At 47.3% G+C, this 13657-nt stretch overlaps 4 protein-coding genes across 4 annotated transcripts; 2 read left to right on the forward strand and 2 right to left on the reverse strand.

Annotated features, from left to right (window-relative positions):
* Window positions 1–88: 88 nt before the first annotated feature.
* Window positions 89–1566, forward strand: GGTG_02031 (hypothetical protein). Its single transcript, XM_009219802.1, has 2 exons — window positions 89–529; window positions 623–1566. Exon 2 carries the CDS (start codon window positions 692–694, stop codon window positions 1277–1279), a length of 588 nt encoding a protein of 195 aa, XP_009218066.1. The 5' UTR covers window positions 89–529; window positions 623–691; the 3' UTR covers window positions 1280–1566.
* GGTG_02032 (DNA repair and recombination protein RAD5C) lies at window positions 1323–5175 on the reverse strand. The gene is made up of 10 exons (XM_009219803.1): window positions 4949–5175; window positions 4719–4874; window positions 3970–4646; window positions 3802–3909; window positions 3527–3696; window positions 3411–3444; window positions 3145–3326; window positions 2106–3057; window positions 1843–2028; window positions 1323–1766 (listed from the first exon to the last, which is right to left on the reverse strand). The coding sequence occupies exons 1-10, from the start codon at window positions 5060–5062 to the stop codon at window positions 1475–1477; spliced, it is 2871 nt and encodes a 956-aa protein (XP_009218067.1). The 5' UTR covers window positions 5063–5175; the 3' UTR covers window positions 1323–1474.
* A 266-nt stretch (window positions 5176–5441) lies between these two features.
* GGTG_02033 (hypothetical protein) lies at window positions 5442–9124 on the forward strand. Its single transcript, XM_009219804.1, has 8 exons — window positions 5442–5777; window positions 5841–5864; window positions 5949–6147; window positions 6218–6598; window positions 6667–7257; window positions 7331–7442; window positions 7500–7763; window positions 7845–9124. The coding sequence occupies exons 1-8, from the start codon at window positions 5529–5531 to the stop codon at window positions 8824–8826; spliced, it is 2802 nt and encodes a 933-aa protein (XP_009218068.1). The 5' UTR covers window positions 5442–5528; the 3' UTR covers window positions 8827–9124.
* Window positions 9125–11741: 2617 nt separating this feature from the next.
* Window positions 11742–12428, reverse strand: GGTG_02034 (hypothetical protein; the record flags this gene model as incomplete). Its single annotated transcript, XM_009219805.1, has 2 exons — window positions 11742–12103; window positions 12248–12428. Coding segments are annotated over 2 exons (543 nt in total), but the record flags the coding sequence as incomplete, so codon positions are not given.
* Window positions 12429–13657: the final 1229 nt, after the last annotated feature.

The raw sequence follows: 13657 nt of genomic DNA on the forward strand, positions 1-13657 counted from the left end.
GTAGCGGTTCCTGGGCACTATTGATGGTGTGCAGCTGTCACCCTCCTGGGTTGCTGGCTCTGGCGTCCTGCCTTTTTTTTTTTTGTCGAGCAGTGCGCTGGCTGCAATTGCTGACGATGTAGCTCTCAAGGCTCTGGGAAAGCGAGGATCCGGTCTGCCAGAGCATCAGGAGCACCCGAGGCTGGTTAAGGGCCTTTTTGGCATCACGTACCGTGGAAGTGCTCGGATGCTGGGCGGCAACTGCCTGTGAGCGGCAGCTCCGATGTTGACTGTTGGCTATTCACCACCTACCTACCTACCTACGCCGTCACATCGTGCTTGCCTCTGCCCTCGAAGATGCATAACACCGACAGCCGTTGGTCGTCATGGGATCAGTCACGGCAGAAACCAAAATTTCCATGTCTTCCCTCTATCCGAGCTGTCCCAACCGTACACACCACAATTTCTCAAGGGTTTATCGAACAGTTCTACCATATCTGCTCGAGAATTGACAGAAATATATTTTACAGCACCATCTTCTCCTCCACCAGTAAGTCTCACTACCTCTTCCTTGGCTTATATACCGTACCAGCACCTTTCATTTCGACTCGGCCTTTAACCTGATTTTACATGCTACCACTAGACTACCGTACGGGTTCGCTACCCATAAGACACGGCACAGGAGCAACGTTGTATTGTCTCGGCCGTCCCCATGACTTGCATGTGCGTCTCCCCTTGTCATGGCCATGAAACGAGTCGAGGCGACGGGTTGTCCAAACAGCTCCGCATTACGATCAACACCTTTGCGCGCATCGCGCCTGTCGGGAACCACCAGCCCGCCGCCTCCGTCGGAGCAACTGCCTGCACCCTGCAAGAGCTCTGGGTCTATAACGAGGTGTGGGGAACCCGGCTCGACATCCAGGTGGCGCCGCCGGAACGGGGGCGGCCTCTCCCTAGGTCGTCCGCGGCCGACATGCCGCAGGCCAGGATCGAGGCTATGCTGTCGGCTCTGGAGTGGGCCTTTGACATCTTCCACAGGCACTTCCGGCAGAAGAGGTGCACTTCGGCCCGGATCACCATCGCCACAGATCTCGAGGCGGAGGAGGCCGTCGAGGCGATGAGGACGTCCGCATTCGATACTCTCCATCGCGACCTGGCAATCCCTATTCGCAACCTCCTCTACTATTTTGTCGACGCTGGAGCGGAGATTGGATTCTCGTTTGTCAAATCCCCTGATCTCAAAGCCGAGTCGGTGCTGAGCAGCGAGCTGGCGAAGCAGGGCTATGGTGCCGACACATAAAACATTCTTTCCTGCCATTCACAATAGCGAAGATCACAGAGATGACCGGTTGGATGCTTGTACCAGAGAGGCCGGATCACCGCTGCCACTACCTCTGTTGTTCTGCTGTCCTTTAGTGTCTCAATAGCGCGGAAGGAATACTTGATTAGATGTAGCTACTTCAAACAGCACGTCGACTCGCATCCCATCCCCTCCTTATTCGCCGCCGCCCAGACACCTCTGCAGCTCCGCCATCTGGTCGTTCTTCAGCGCCCGTCGCTCGTCCTGACTGAGCTGCTTGGCAAACCCTCTGCCCGCCAACTGCAACTTGCGCAGCTGCATTTTCTGCACCGACTCCTCTATGGTCCCCTCCATGGCGTACCGCACGATGGTCACCTTCTTCGACTGGTCGAGCCGCAGCAGCCGGCCGACGGCCTGCTTCTCGGCCGCCGGGTTCCACTGGGGCTCGAGGATGTGCACCCTGTTTGCGACCGTGAGGCCGTTCAGGCTAGCATGGATGGCAGCGCTCCGGTTAGCTTTACTGATCTGATGCTCGAGAGTGGAGGACAAGAACGGTCACTTACCCGACAGCCCCGGTCGAGAAAGTGATTAGTAGGACGCTGAAAGCGTGGCGGGTTTGGAACGTCAAGAGTATGTTCCCTCGCTTCTTTGCCGAGACGTCCCCGTCGACCCTCAGATACTTGATGCCACGTGCGTCCAGAGCTTTTCCGACAATGTCGAGCGTTGTTTTCCAGAACGAAAAGACCACGCTTTGAGGGGGTTAGCCAAGAGCTTGTCTAGATTTCGAGGCATGTGATGTGGGTAGCGCGAGGGGTTTTTGGCATACCACTTTTCAGTGAGGGAATGTGCCCGTATGTCCTCGACGAGCGCGTTGATCTTTGACGGGTATTGCTGTAGCCCGGGATGGCCTGCCCCCTTAGAGTCCTGTTGTTTTGACTCATCAAAAACGCTCCCGCTGCCGTGTATGTGGTGGCACAAGGGACAGGTGAAGGGCTGCCCTTCTGCTTGACTGCCTCGATACTCCTGTGTGCAGCCGTGACAAACCAAGCGAAGGCAGTGCGTCAAACACGCCAGATTCAGGTCACTCTCTGGAGTGCTGCTGCTGCTCTCGTTGTTGCTGCCGCTAGTCTCGCCGTCGCTGATACTCGGCCCCAACGAAACGATGTCAACCGAACAATAACAGCAGCTGGCCTCCCCCTTTTGCTGCAGATAGCTCAGCACCTCATCAGGAAGGCTGCGGGAAGACCCACGGCTCCCTCGCGTCAAGATTGACGACAGGTTGAGCCGATATGCCGCCTCGCCATTGTTGCAGAACATGCGGAGCCGCAGCAGTGCCTCCATTATCGTGTGCTCGTTGCTGGCCGCCGCTACCCCGGCGGTTTTCTTTGCGCTAATGGCTATGGCATTCTTGCACGCGGTGGTGAGCGTGTTGTACTGTCCCAGCTCTGTCGCGGTGAACTTCGGCTTGCGGTATTCTTCTACGTGCCCCTGAGATTGTGGCATGATGTCCTTGCTCCTGCGGAGGCAGATGGAGGAAAGGATCAGCCTCAGGCTGGTGAACTCCCCCTCCGGATGGGCTCTGGTGCGGGTTATTTTCGTCAGGTATTTTCTGAAAGTGGCCGGCTCCGAGAATATAGGCATCCTGAGAAACTTGACGAGGGATCCAAGGTCATCGAGGGAATTTTGGATAGGCGTCCCCGTCAGGCACCACCGAATCTGGGACGAGATGGAATGCACAGCGTCGAACTGCTTGGTGCCCCAGTTCCGGATTAGATGCGCTGGGTAGAGATGACAAGCGCCTCAAATGTTAGCACGCACGATAACCTTACTATTTCGTTGTAGCATCTCAATCGAAGTGGACTTGCCTTCATCCAAGATAAGCCGGTGCCATTTTATTGTGTGGATGGCGCTGCTGGCTCGACGGCGGTCCGCCATGACCGTCCCGTAGGTCGTCAAGACTAAGTCCTGTTGAAGGAGGATAGTATCGAGATCGCGCCTATCCGAGCCGTGGTACTTGGAGTAGCGGATGGAATAAGGGCGGAAGTGGCTGTGGTCAAGCAGGAGAGATTGTCAGCAAAGCACTTCTCTTGCAGGAAGGGATTGGAATATTGGCCACCAAATGAGAACCTACCGCTCGATCTCCTTAATCCAGGTGTTCAATAGGACTTGAGTGGTGTTACAGATCTTGTCAGCAGCCTTTCTCGGTATTGGTGATCAAATGGTGCAAGGGGAATCACATGCACGTACGCTCACTAGGCACCACTACGAGAGTGGCTTTGCCCGAACCTTGTGGGGTTGATGTGGCAACCGCTGCCAAAGTTGTCAGGGTCTTGCCCAAGCCCATATCGTCGGCGAGGATTCCTCCTTTGAAGTCACTTGGGACTCTACTCTTCGCGCCGGTGACGCGATGCTGGTAGCTGGGAAAGGGGAAATAATATCAGCGAGTTATTGTCACGCCTACTTCCTCCGTAGGCAGCTATGCAACCCATTAGGAATTTGTCAAGGCCAATGTGAGCGCTTACCATATTTCCCCAGACGGAAGTGTGCTTCGCTCCCAGAGGTCATCTCCGCCATCGGGCGAGACGTCGAGCTCCCGTTGCAGTATCCATTCCATAGCTTCTTGCTGATGGCTGTGCGTGCGTCGTGAGTACAGTGTCTCAGAGTACAAGGGGCAGGCCTTCACTAGGTACCTATAGAGCGTCGCCATAACGCGTCCATCTTTTTGGGCCACTGAAAGAGGCCTATGGCGTGGCAGATGGTCGAAGAAGTTGTCGATGTTCTGAACTAGGTCGTTTAGCGCTGCCGAGGCGCCGTCTGCGACATCGACTTCCAGCTCTTCATCTTCTTCAGTTGGGAAAAGTGCTGAATGGAGCTCGACCTGCGATTCCATTGACGGACGTGTGACTCGGAGGTTGATACTTGGCGGCAGCTGCAGCGACTGGGGGTTCTCATAGATACCTGCGCACAAATCCTCGTGCGGCTTTTGTAGGAATCTCATCTGATTCCCGAGGTCGCTCGCTAGATTGACCCCTGAGCCCCTTGGCCCGAAGAAGAGTAGGTCAATGTTGATGAAGACTCCCTTTCTCGACTTCTTGTCCACCACTTCGGCTATTTTGGTTGTCCACTCAGATGTGAGAACCCACGCTATTAGGAAACACTCTGGAGTTCGTGTGAGGCATGCCGACAAGGATTCGAAAACCGTCTTGCTCAGGACGCCTACAGCAGAGCCCTCAGTGGTGGACACTAGAGCGTGATCCGACTTCAAGTCCAATTGCAGTGGCGTAAATTTGGGTAGGCTTTGTTGATTAGCGGAGGATTGTCCCACTTCTTTTACAGGCCACTTCAAAAGCGTTTCGATATCTGGAAGCTGGTATCCAAAAGGGCTGTTAGCACATATTTGCTAAATTTATGGCGCTAGGGAGTCGATTTGAATACATGCCATGCCGTAGCAAATATGAGGCGTTGCATGCATATCGCCAGTCGAGGTCGAGGCCGATTCTCCTGGAAGAGGACTCGGTTCTGGAGTCGTTTGTGGCTCCGACTGTGAATTAGACAGGGGGGGTTCCCAACTCAGCAACCCCTGGATGCCAGGAAGCTACCAGATATCATAAAGAACCACTTTTAGTATTTAATTTCCCACAGGAAAATCCATAAGACTCTGGCGCATACCATGTAGTGGAGGCTTGTATCTTTAGTTGAGCGTTTGTTTGGATACATAGCATTATAGCCACCGTCCTCGGGACATGGTCGCTTTTGAGCCTCTGCATGATCGAAGAAATCCATCAGCGAACGTGTAATAAAAGTGTGGTGTCGCTTGCTGGAAGGGATTTTTGGGGTGGTGTCCTGTGTTTGCACGGCAAGACACTGGACGCAAAGGCCTCGGGAGGAGAGTATCTCCACATATTAAATACTTCGCTACGACGTTTTCCCATACGAAATCAGGTGGGCTCATTGGCTCGTATCTCTTTTCTGGGCGTGAGGCGCAGGTGCGAAAAGGCGACGCGGGACCAGCAGCGGAATTGAATCCTATTGGGTGCCTGCCCAGCGGCGTTTCGGGCAGTGCGACAACGCATGCAGGAGGCGCATAGGCCGGGCGGCTAAGCGGTCAGGCTCCGGGAAAAGGTTGAAAAACTCGGGCTCCCCCGCCACAGATGTGGAAGCCCTCTTAACCGCCCAATTCCGCCGAACTCTCCGCCCCGCCATTGACCAGGGCTTTGTTGCCGACACCTCTGACCGTCCTCAACTAGCCATGGACGCCGAGTTCCGGCGTGTCAGCGATGCCTTCAAGGCAGACCTGACCCCACAGGAGCTGGACTACTTCCAATCCAGCCGGCTAGAGGATGTCCAACATGCACTGTCCAGGGTCCAGAGTGAGCAGGAAGCCAAAGGCAGCCTGCGATTTTTGAGGAGGATTGAACCCTTCGTCAACACTATGCTCGAGTATAGCAAGGTGGTCGAGGTCTTCATCAATGTTGAGGAGACAATGGCCCTTATCTGGGTACGTATTCGTATTTCTCTGTACGGTACATACACCGCTAACTTGTACTTAACATCTGCAAAGGGGCCGCTGAGGTTCATGTTAATGGTGAGTATCGTCACTACCTTCCATTCATTTTCTACCCCCGTCCTAGTCCTTGCAGCCCATTCCTAATCATTTACGATTCGCTAGATGACGAAGAACCTCACCGAAGCCTTTAGCTCTTTGCTAGACACCTATCAACAAATCGGAGAACAGATTCCTCTCCTACTGTCGTTCCAAGCGCTCTTCGAAAACCAAACCCACGTTCATATGAGACAGCTGCTGGTCCTGATATACCAAGATATTTTGAACTTCCAGCTGCTTGCTCTCCGATTCTTCCGCAAAAAAAGTACGAAATCTAGATGCAACATGACACACTATATCGGGCTATTCTGATAATCTAGCTTCTGCCTGTATAGTGTGGAAAAAACTCTTCCTCGCAAATTGGAGCGGGTTCAAAACAGATATCAGCCAGTTGAAGGAAAATCTGGGACGCCACAAGCGGCTTATCGAAAGCCGCGCTTCCCTCACCCAATTTGAGGAGACGCATAGCATACGGGTGGCGGCCGAGGAGAACCTCAAGCAAACCAAGGAAGACACGCAACGCCGCCGCAGACGAGACGTGTTTCAGTGGCTGGGCTCTGCAGATGTGGAGGCAGTTCACGAACGCCATGTGACCGCCAGGGCCTGGAGCTCGGAGTCATGTACCTGGCTAGCCCAGGATCCAGTCTTTAAGGATTGGTTCGATCCTGACTTTTGCACTACGCCATTGCTTTGGCTTAACGGCAAACCAGGCGCAGGTGCGGGGCTCCCTGGATCCTATCTTGTCAAGCGCACCCGTCGGTACTAATAGAAACGACATCTTTAGGCAAATCTGTCCTTGCTTCGTCCGTGATTGACAAGGCAAGAGAGCTTCAGGGGATCACAGTTGCATTCTTCTACTGCAGCGAGGGGGATCCTACAAGGAGGGAGTTCATCGCCATTGCCAGATCGATGCTCGCCCAGCTAGTGGCTCAGGACGAAACCCTGATTCTTCATTGCGAGTCAAAGATGTCATCCCAAAATGGGAAAGTGCCCCAAAACGTTTTATCCGATCTCAAGCTGGCAAAGGATCTGCTGGAAACGGCTCTCAAGAGCCGAAAGACCTACGTGGTTCTGGATGGGATTGACGAGTGTGACAGAGAGCAGCGGAAGGATATCTGCCATTGGTTTAGGGAGACAGTAAGCAACCTCCCTAGAACTAAGCACGATGACATCAGATGTCTGTTCGTCAGCCAGGACGATGGCATCGCTAGGAAGGATCTCTCCATGATTTCCACGCTCAGCCTCACAGCGGAGAAAAGTGAGCAAGAAATCAAGGAATTCTCAACACACCATCAGTCCCAACTCGAGCTCCAGTTCCGTTCGCTAGGGAACTATGGGCTTGACCTTGCAAGGATCGTTACAGCCAGATCGTGTGGTATGGAGGCTTCCCTTTCCTTTTGATGCCCGATGCTGTTAAGCTTACAACGCTGACTATAGGCGTTTTTTAGGGATGTTCATATTCGCTCGTTGCGTATTCGAAGAGTTGCGTCAGCAACCCTCGCTTCAAAAACTCCTGGACGAATGGAAAGAAGACCGATTCCCAAAGGACCTTACAGAGGTGTAAGTGGCCAAGGCTGGATGTTTTGGAATGATCTAATTCGGATACATCCCCAATAGGTACACCCGGATATACAACCGGATCATGAGCTCTGGGTCCAGGAACCAGCACGAGGTTTCGAAACGGCTTCTGTCTTGGGTTGTTATCGCAAGGAGACCTCTGAAGTGGTGTGAGATGCAGGCTGCAATATCCATCAACCTCGAAGAAGAAACGGTCAATGAGCCAAAGGACCGCTTGGTAGACTCTTCGAAAGATCTCTGTGCATCCTTCGTTGAGATCCACGCGGATCAAATGATCGAGTTTGTGCATGGCACAGTCAAGGAGTAGGTCTTTCGAATATCTCTCCCATCCGCACCCACACTTTCCAATAGACTAGCCTGACCAGATTGTTTATATTTACCCAGATTCTTGATCAACGAGCACATCATAGACCCCTCCAAGAGCGAGCTCGATCTATCCCTGCTTAGCATGTCATACCTCAGTCTTGGGGAGATGGATTTGGACAACAACACCGAGGAAGTCATGCATGGTGTCTTAGCTGGGCGCTATGCATTCTACGACTACGCCGTGTCCAGCTGGACATCACACTTGATGGCCTGGCTGGAAGGGGAAAGCCATGACCAGGAGGTCATCGAGAAGTTCAAGGGACTCCTTGACTTGTTCCTTGATCAGCATTACAACAAGACACCCACCGCAGCACCAGTGTCGAAGGAGATGCACAAGAAGCTTCACGCTATTGCGCACTTTGAGTCTTACGCCAGGGTCGCCCAAGCGATCATATGGTCAAGGAAACAGCTCAAAACCCTCAGCACCAACGCCGACAGTACCACTGCAGTACTTGACTTCCCAGAGCTCACACAGAACATCAGGGGGGCTATGGAAAATGCAGTGGAGGGGAATCACTCACTGGACTCGCGAGACGCACTCCGACTCTTCTATGGAGAGAAGCTATTCAAATGCAGTAAAGTCTACTGCCCCCGCTTCTATGATGGGTTTGAGTCGAAGCGCGACAGAGATGAGCACCAGGGATGCCATGACCCTGTCGTTTTCTGTGGCCATGGCAGTTGCTACAGGGCCAAGTTCGGGTTTGCTTCCGAGGCGGACCTTCGCCGTCATATGCTCCAGGAACACAGAATCGACAACTTTCCGGACGTGCCGAAACCGAAACCAGATCTTGAAAGGCGCGAAGGTGACAGACAATGTCCGCACTGTCCTAAGCTTTTTCGTAGCTGGCAAGGTTGGAACTTGAAGCTCCATGTGAGGACGCACACAGGCGAGAAGCCCTACGAATGCTCGTCCTGTGGCAGAAGGTTCACAAGGAGTAACAAGAGGGACGACCATTTAAAGCGCACATGCAAAGGCTCAGCCTCAGATGCCCAGTTATGATAACACCGCAACCGCCCATCATCTCTGGCATGGGAGGGGTGGTGTACAAATCATGTATCGTAACTACGGAGTTGAGACGTGGTTGGGAATATTACATGAGAGAGAAACGAGAAAGAACATGTAGTTTGTAAAAATGAGGCTAAATAAGTCAGTGCACCCCTTGTTGGCCCACCCCCCATGTTCGCCCACCTTTTCCACGCCTTTTTCACAAAAACTCACTGTTTTCATAACGCATTTAAACATCGTACAAAAATCGTATAAATATAAAATAAACAGCTTTATATAGCTAAAAGCATAAATTTTTACGAAATATATTAAAATGATATTTTTTTACATTGTATAAATTACAATTTGGATTTGAATTTGAACAAACTAAAATGTTAGTGTTTCTTAACAAATTGTATGCAATTTATAACATTTTAAAATATAAAATAACTTTTTAAATAAATGCATTATATATATGAAGTAGTTTATATTTAATATAAAAAACTAAAAAATTTAAATAATAAATAATATTACGTAATGCAATGTTTATTTATTTAGTTAAAATTAAAAAATTAAAAAAGTTACGTTTATTATGCAATACACTGTGCGTTTTTTAAAATATAACCTTAAATATAAAAATTACGTAAGTAATAAAGTATTTACGTAAAAACTTAAATTTTTAAAAGTTAAATGCAGGTTATTTCATATATACAGCGTATATATTAATAAAGATATTTACAGTTTAATATTTGTTGCAGGTAAAAGGGATAGGCACGGTGTAAGGCTATTCCGGTTGATATGCTTTAAAGAGGAAGGGATTTAAGGTGCAGGGCTCCGTAAAAGCCTTTACCCTTTATATACACGTAACTCCCGCGTCCTCCTTGCTTACTAAGCTTCCTTCCTAATGCCTGAAAGTGTTATACGTTTTCAAGCAAAGGAACCGCTTTTTCGATGCTTTAAGCATTTACTATTTATGCTTAAAACCTTTTCTTTACAATATATACTGTTTTTTTTTACACTCGGCCCAAACTATCCGAGCTTGCTTAAAATAAAACGTTTTCTGCTTGCGCGCGACGACGACAACGACATACAAAAAAACTAAAGCCATTACGAAAACCGAAAACGCCAATTTGCCTAAGGGCTAAGCGAGCTCGATAATACCCCGAGGCGCTATTGCGGCGTCGATGGAAAAGGCCATTGGCTTTAACCAATCGAAGCACGCAATACGCGACGGGAATTACCCGAACCAGCAACAATTACGATAAAAACCAATCGCAAGCCCAAAAAAAACCTAATTAATTATTGCAACGATACAATTCGCAAAAAAGTATTTCCAATCGTTTAATAAAAAAAAAAAAAAATTACGGCCGTTAAAATTATTGCGAAATTTGTTCGATACGTTAAAGTAACCAACCAAACGACCGCAACTTTAATAATTTTAGCAATTAACCCTAACGCGATTTAAACGATTTTTTAATTTTTTAAACGAATTAAAATTATATTAAAAAAAAAAAACCAAGCGCAACAAGTTACGGCCGCGAACGGAAAAAATGGAAAACAAATTTGGGCTTAAATAACCGCAAAAGCGCAAACCGTTTCCAAAGCACCCCAAACAATAAAAGCTAAAAAAGCAATAGCATTTACAATCGACAATAAAATTTTTATTGTTACCGGAAATAAAAAAATTAAAAAGATAAAACCCGAAAAAATTAAACGGATTTGCAATAAAAAATTGGGTAAAGGCTAAGTTAAAACGGCTTACCAATACCCGTTAAAAAACGTTTATTTGCATTTCCAAAATGCTAATACCCGTTAACAAGCGGAAAAAAAATGCCGGCCCGGGCCGGGAACGAACGATACAAATAAAGGCATAAAAAGGGTTGCGGACAGTTACGGCAACCCCGCCGCAACGAACCGGCTACGGACGTGGTACGCGCTTTTTGCGGTTTAAAATACAACCGGACAAACGGATTGTTAAGGGTTAATCGGTGCAGAGGCGGGTGGTTACCGGGTTACGGGCCGGATGCGGTGTTTCTTTTGTTAAACCTCCGTAAATCTTTTACCAAAGGTGCTATCGCCAATAAAAATTGTTCTTTCTTTAACTTCCCTTTCCTTCGTCCCTTTCGGGCACCCGGGGTCGGTTTTTTAAATCCTTCGCGCTTTAAGCGCTTTCGTGCAATTTAAACTTTACTTTATTTTTTAGCTTCGCCATTATGCTTTGGCCGCAATACCGGTAATTTGCCGGCATGTTCCCGGGGGTTCGTACCCGGCTGGTTGCTAGCGCCCCCTTCCTTTTTTTCTGCCGGGCGGTTTCGCCCGTGCATTTAACGCTTCCCGCTTTTTACCGGGCGGTTTTGCCCGTACTTTTAACATATTGCCCTTTTCCGATACGGCTTGTTCCAAATCGCTTATACCGCGCGTGCGACCCCGTAAGTAGCCGGTAGCTTACGGTATCCCGCTAAGCCGCTTTAATGCCCGGCAACGCTTAAAAAAACCGGTTATAAAGTTTTATAGCATCCAAAAAAATAAGTCCGTACCGGCATATAAAAGGCTTTTTTTCCCGTTTAAAGCTACGAGCCCTTTTTTTTCCTTTTTGTACATTTAATAACCATTTTAATAACTTTAACGATTGTAACCGTAAGTAATCGGTATTTAACCGTTCCTTTTAAACATTTGGACCTAACCGGTAGCTACAAATGTTATCCTTTGTACCCAATTACGTAAAAAAAGTAATGTTTTTTTGGGTGTCCGCTTCGGGTTTTTTGGTCCTAGCCGGCCCGTTAGCCCCTTTTGGCAACCCCCCGGTATTTTCCTTAGCTATCGTAATTTAATTAAATTCGGATTCGGTTTCGCCGAAGCTTTTAATCTTTTAAATCCTTAACGATCGCTTTGCCGGTAACCTTTCGGTAAACCTTTTAAATGTCGCGGGTTTATTGGGCCTTTTTGCGCTTGCAACCTTTTAAAATTCCCGCAAGCGTTTTGCCGGTAACCCCCCGGCGGGCTTTAACCGCCGCGGCAAAAAAACTTCCGCCAAAAAAAAGCGTAAAACGCGCGACGAACGCCGCCGCAACGCTTTTAATTCCAATGGATTTGCCCCCGAAACGAACATTGCTTTTTTTTCGTTTTATATAGGTATCCGTAACGCGCTTTCGTTGCAAAAGGTTATCGATTTCCAATAAAGCGATAATTAAAACCTTATTTGTTTGCCCCTTTTTAAAAATAATTATACGAAGCGTACGGTATTTTATAACCGTTATTTTGGTCGTTAAATATATTAAAATTATGCCGTTAACTTTTGTATACCGATATATTCCGATAATTGTACGGGGTTTTCCAAATGTATTTATTGCAAGGACGTGGTCGGCAATAAGGTTTGCGTTAAACTTTCCGAATGGTTTTGGGAAATGGCCCAAAACCTTTACAAAATTTTAAATACCGTTTACAAACGGTTGCCCGAAACGATATCGAAACTTTTTAAAAAGCTTACCAAAGCTTAATTTCGCGCCCGCAAAGCTATCCAAAAAGCCAAATCTTTTTATACTATATCGGCCGAACAATTTGCGCGCTACAAACGTTAAGCCGTTATTTAAAAGCGCATTTAGCGCAAAATTGCTAGCGCTACGATATTAAAAATTACCCAAAACATTTTTTAATAGCTTTACGCTATTGCCGTTTAAACGAAAAGGCAAATTTAAACTTTAGCTAGCATCGGTAATTTTTTTAACAAAATAAAAGCGTTTTTTAAGCGTTTCGAAAAAAGTGTAATTGCTTTTTTTGGTAGCATTGCCGCTAATTTTGCTACGATTGCGGCGCATTTGGATACCTAGGCTTATAGCCGCGCGGTTTCCCGTAAGGGTGCGGCGTCCGTATTGGCGCCGGAAAGTGCCGCTTTCGGCGCCAACAATTTTAGCGGCAACAATTGTAACGCTAACGAAAAAAACGTAATTTCTAAAGGTTTTGGTTTTTTTGGATACGGCATTTAATCGATTTTTTTTACATATTTTTTTAATTAATTACTGGTATTCCTTTTTCGAAAAGTAATTAATTTTAAATTTTTTTGTTAATTTGTTACAATTAAAACCATAATTTCTTTTCGTTATGCTGCTTTTGCAACATTGCAAAATTTTAATATTTTTAATTATTAATTGGGTTTTAATGCCTTAATAAATAATTTTAAAATGCTTTTTTTTCGCTTTTTAATGGGTTTAAATACCGTTAACATGCATTTGCCGTTACCCAAACGCTTAAGCCCGTCCGCCGTATTATCCGGAGGTTTTTTTACTTTTTTTCCGGGCAAGCAATGGTATTTTTTATTACAACGTACGTTTAAAATACGGTAATTACTTTAGCGTATTGCGCTAAGCATGCCTTTTACGGGCTTTTCGAAGTATATTATACTTTGCATATCCTTTAAAACTTAAATATATCGCATTATTAATTTAAAGCGTTCCCCGTACTATACCGTCCCCATTTAATTTTTTGTTTATAAAGCACAATATTTTACGGCTATTACAAACCGTTTACGGGTTTTTTTACGTTTTTCCCCGGTAACCAGCCGGTTCGGCACGTTAAAACATTTTTTTGGGCCATTCTTTTAGCCTTTATTACTTTTTTTTATAATACCCCCGTTCTTTCCGGGTATTTACCCGCTAAGGTCCGGTATTTTCTTTATTTTGTAAGCTCGCTTTTAATAAGCTTGCTTTATACGTTTAAACAATTTTTTTTATAATATCCCTTTTTGGAATTTACGAATTTTCCGATTCGTTGTAATTTATTTATTTAACTAAGTATTTTCGTTTTCGCAAAGGCCTTTTGTATTTTAGCAAAATTTTTACCTTAAAACGTA

The sequence above is a fragment of the Gaeumannomyces tritici genome, assembly GCF_000145635.1.
Source record: "Gaeumannomyces tritici R3-111a-1 unplaced genomic scaffold supercont2.1, whole genome shotgun sequence".
Lineage (NCBI taxonomy): Eukaryota > Fungi > Ascomycota > Sordariomycetes > Magnaporthales > Magnaporthaceae > Gaeumannomyces > Gaeumannomyces tritici.

Bases quoted from the DNA above. Each gene is read 5' to 3' on its own strand.
- GGTG_02033 (XM_009219804.1), top strand. From the start codon at position 5,529: ATGGACGCCGAGTTCCGGCGTGTCAGCGATGCCTTCAAGGCAGACCTG. The intron at 5,865-5,948 runs GTGAGTATCGTC...ACGATTCGCTAG, and splicing joins CGCTGAGGTTCATGTTAATG to ATGACGAAGAACCTCACCGA. The intron at 6,599-6,666 runs GTGCGGGGCTCC...CGACATCTTTAG, and splicing joins TAACGGCAAACCAGGCGCAG to GCAAATCTGTCCTTGCTTCG.
- GGTG_02031 (XM_009219802.1), top strand. From the start codon at position 692: ATGACTTGCATGTGCGTCTCCCCTTGTCATGGCCATGAAACGAGTCGA.
- GGTG_02032 (XM_009219803.1), bottom strand. From the start codon at position 5,062: ATGGATTTCTTCGATCATGCAGAGGCTCAAAAGCGACCATGTCCCGAG. The intron at 2,029-2,105 runs GTATGCCAAAAA...ACCCCCTCAAAG, and splicing joins CATTCCCTCACTGAAAAGTG to CGTGGTCTTTTCGTTCTGGA. The intron at 1,767-1,842 runs GTAAGTGACCGT...CATCCATGCTAG, and splicing joins TTCTCGACCGGGGCTGTCGG to CCTGAACGGCCTCACGGTCG.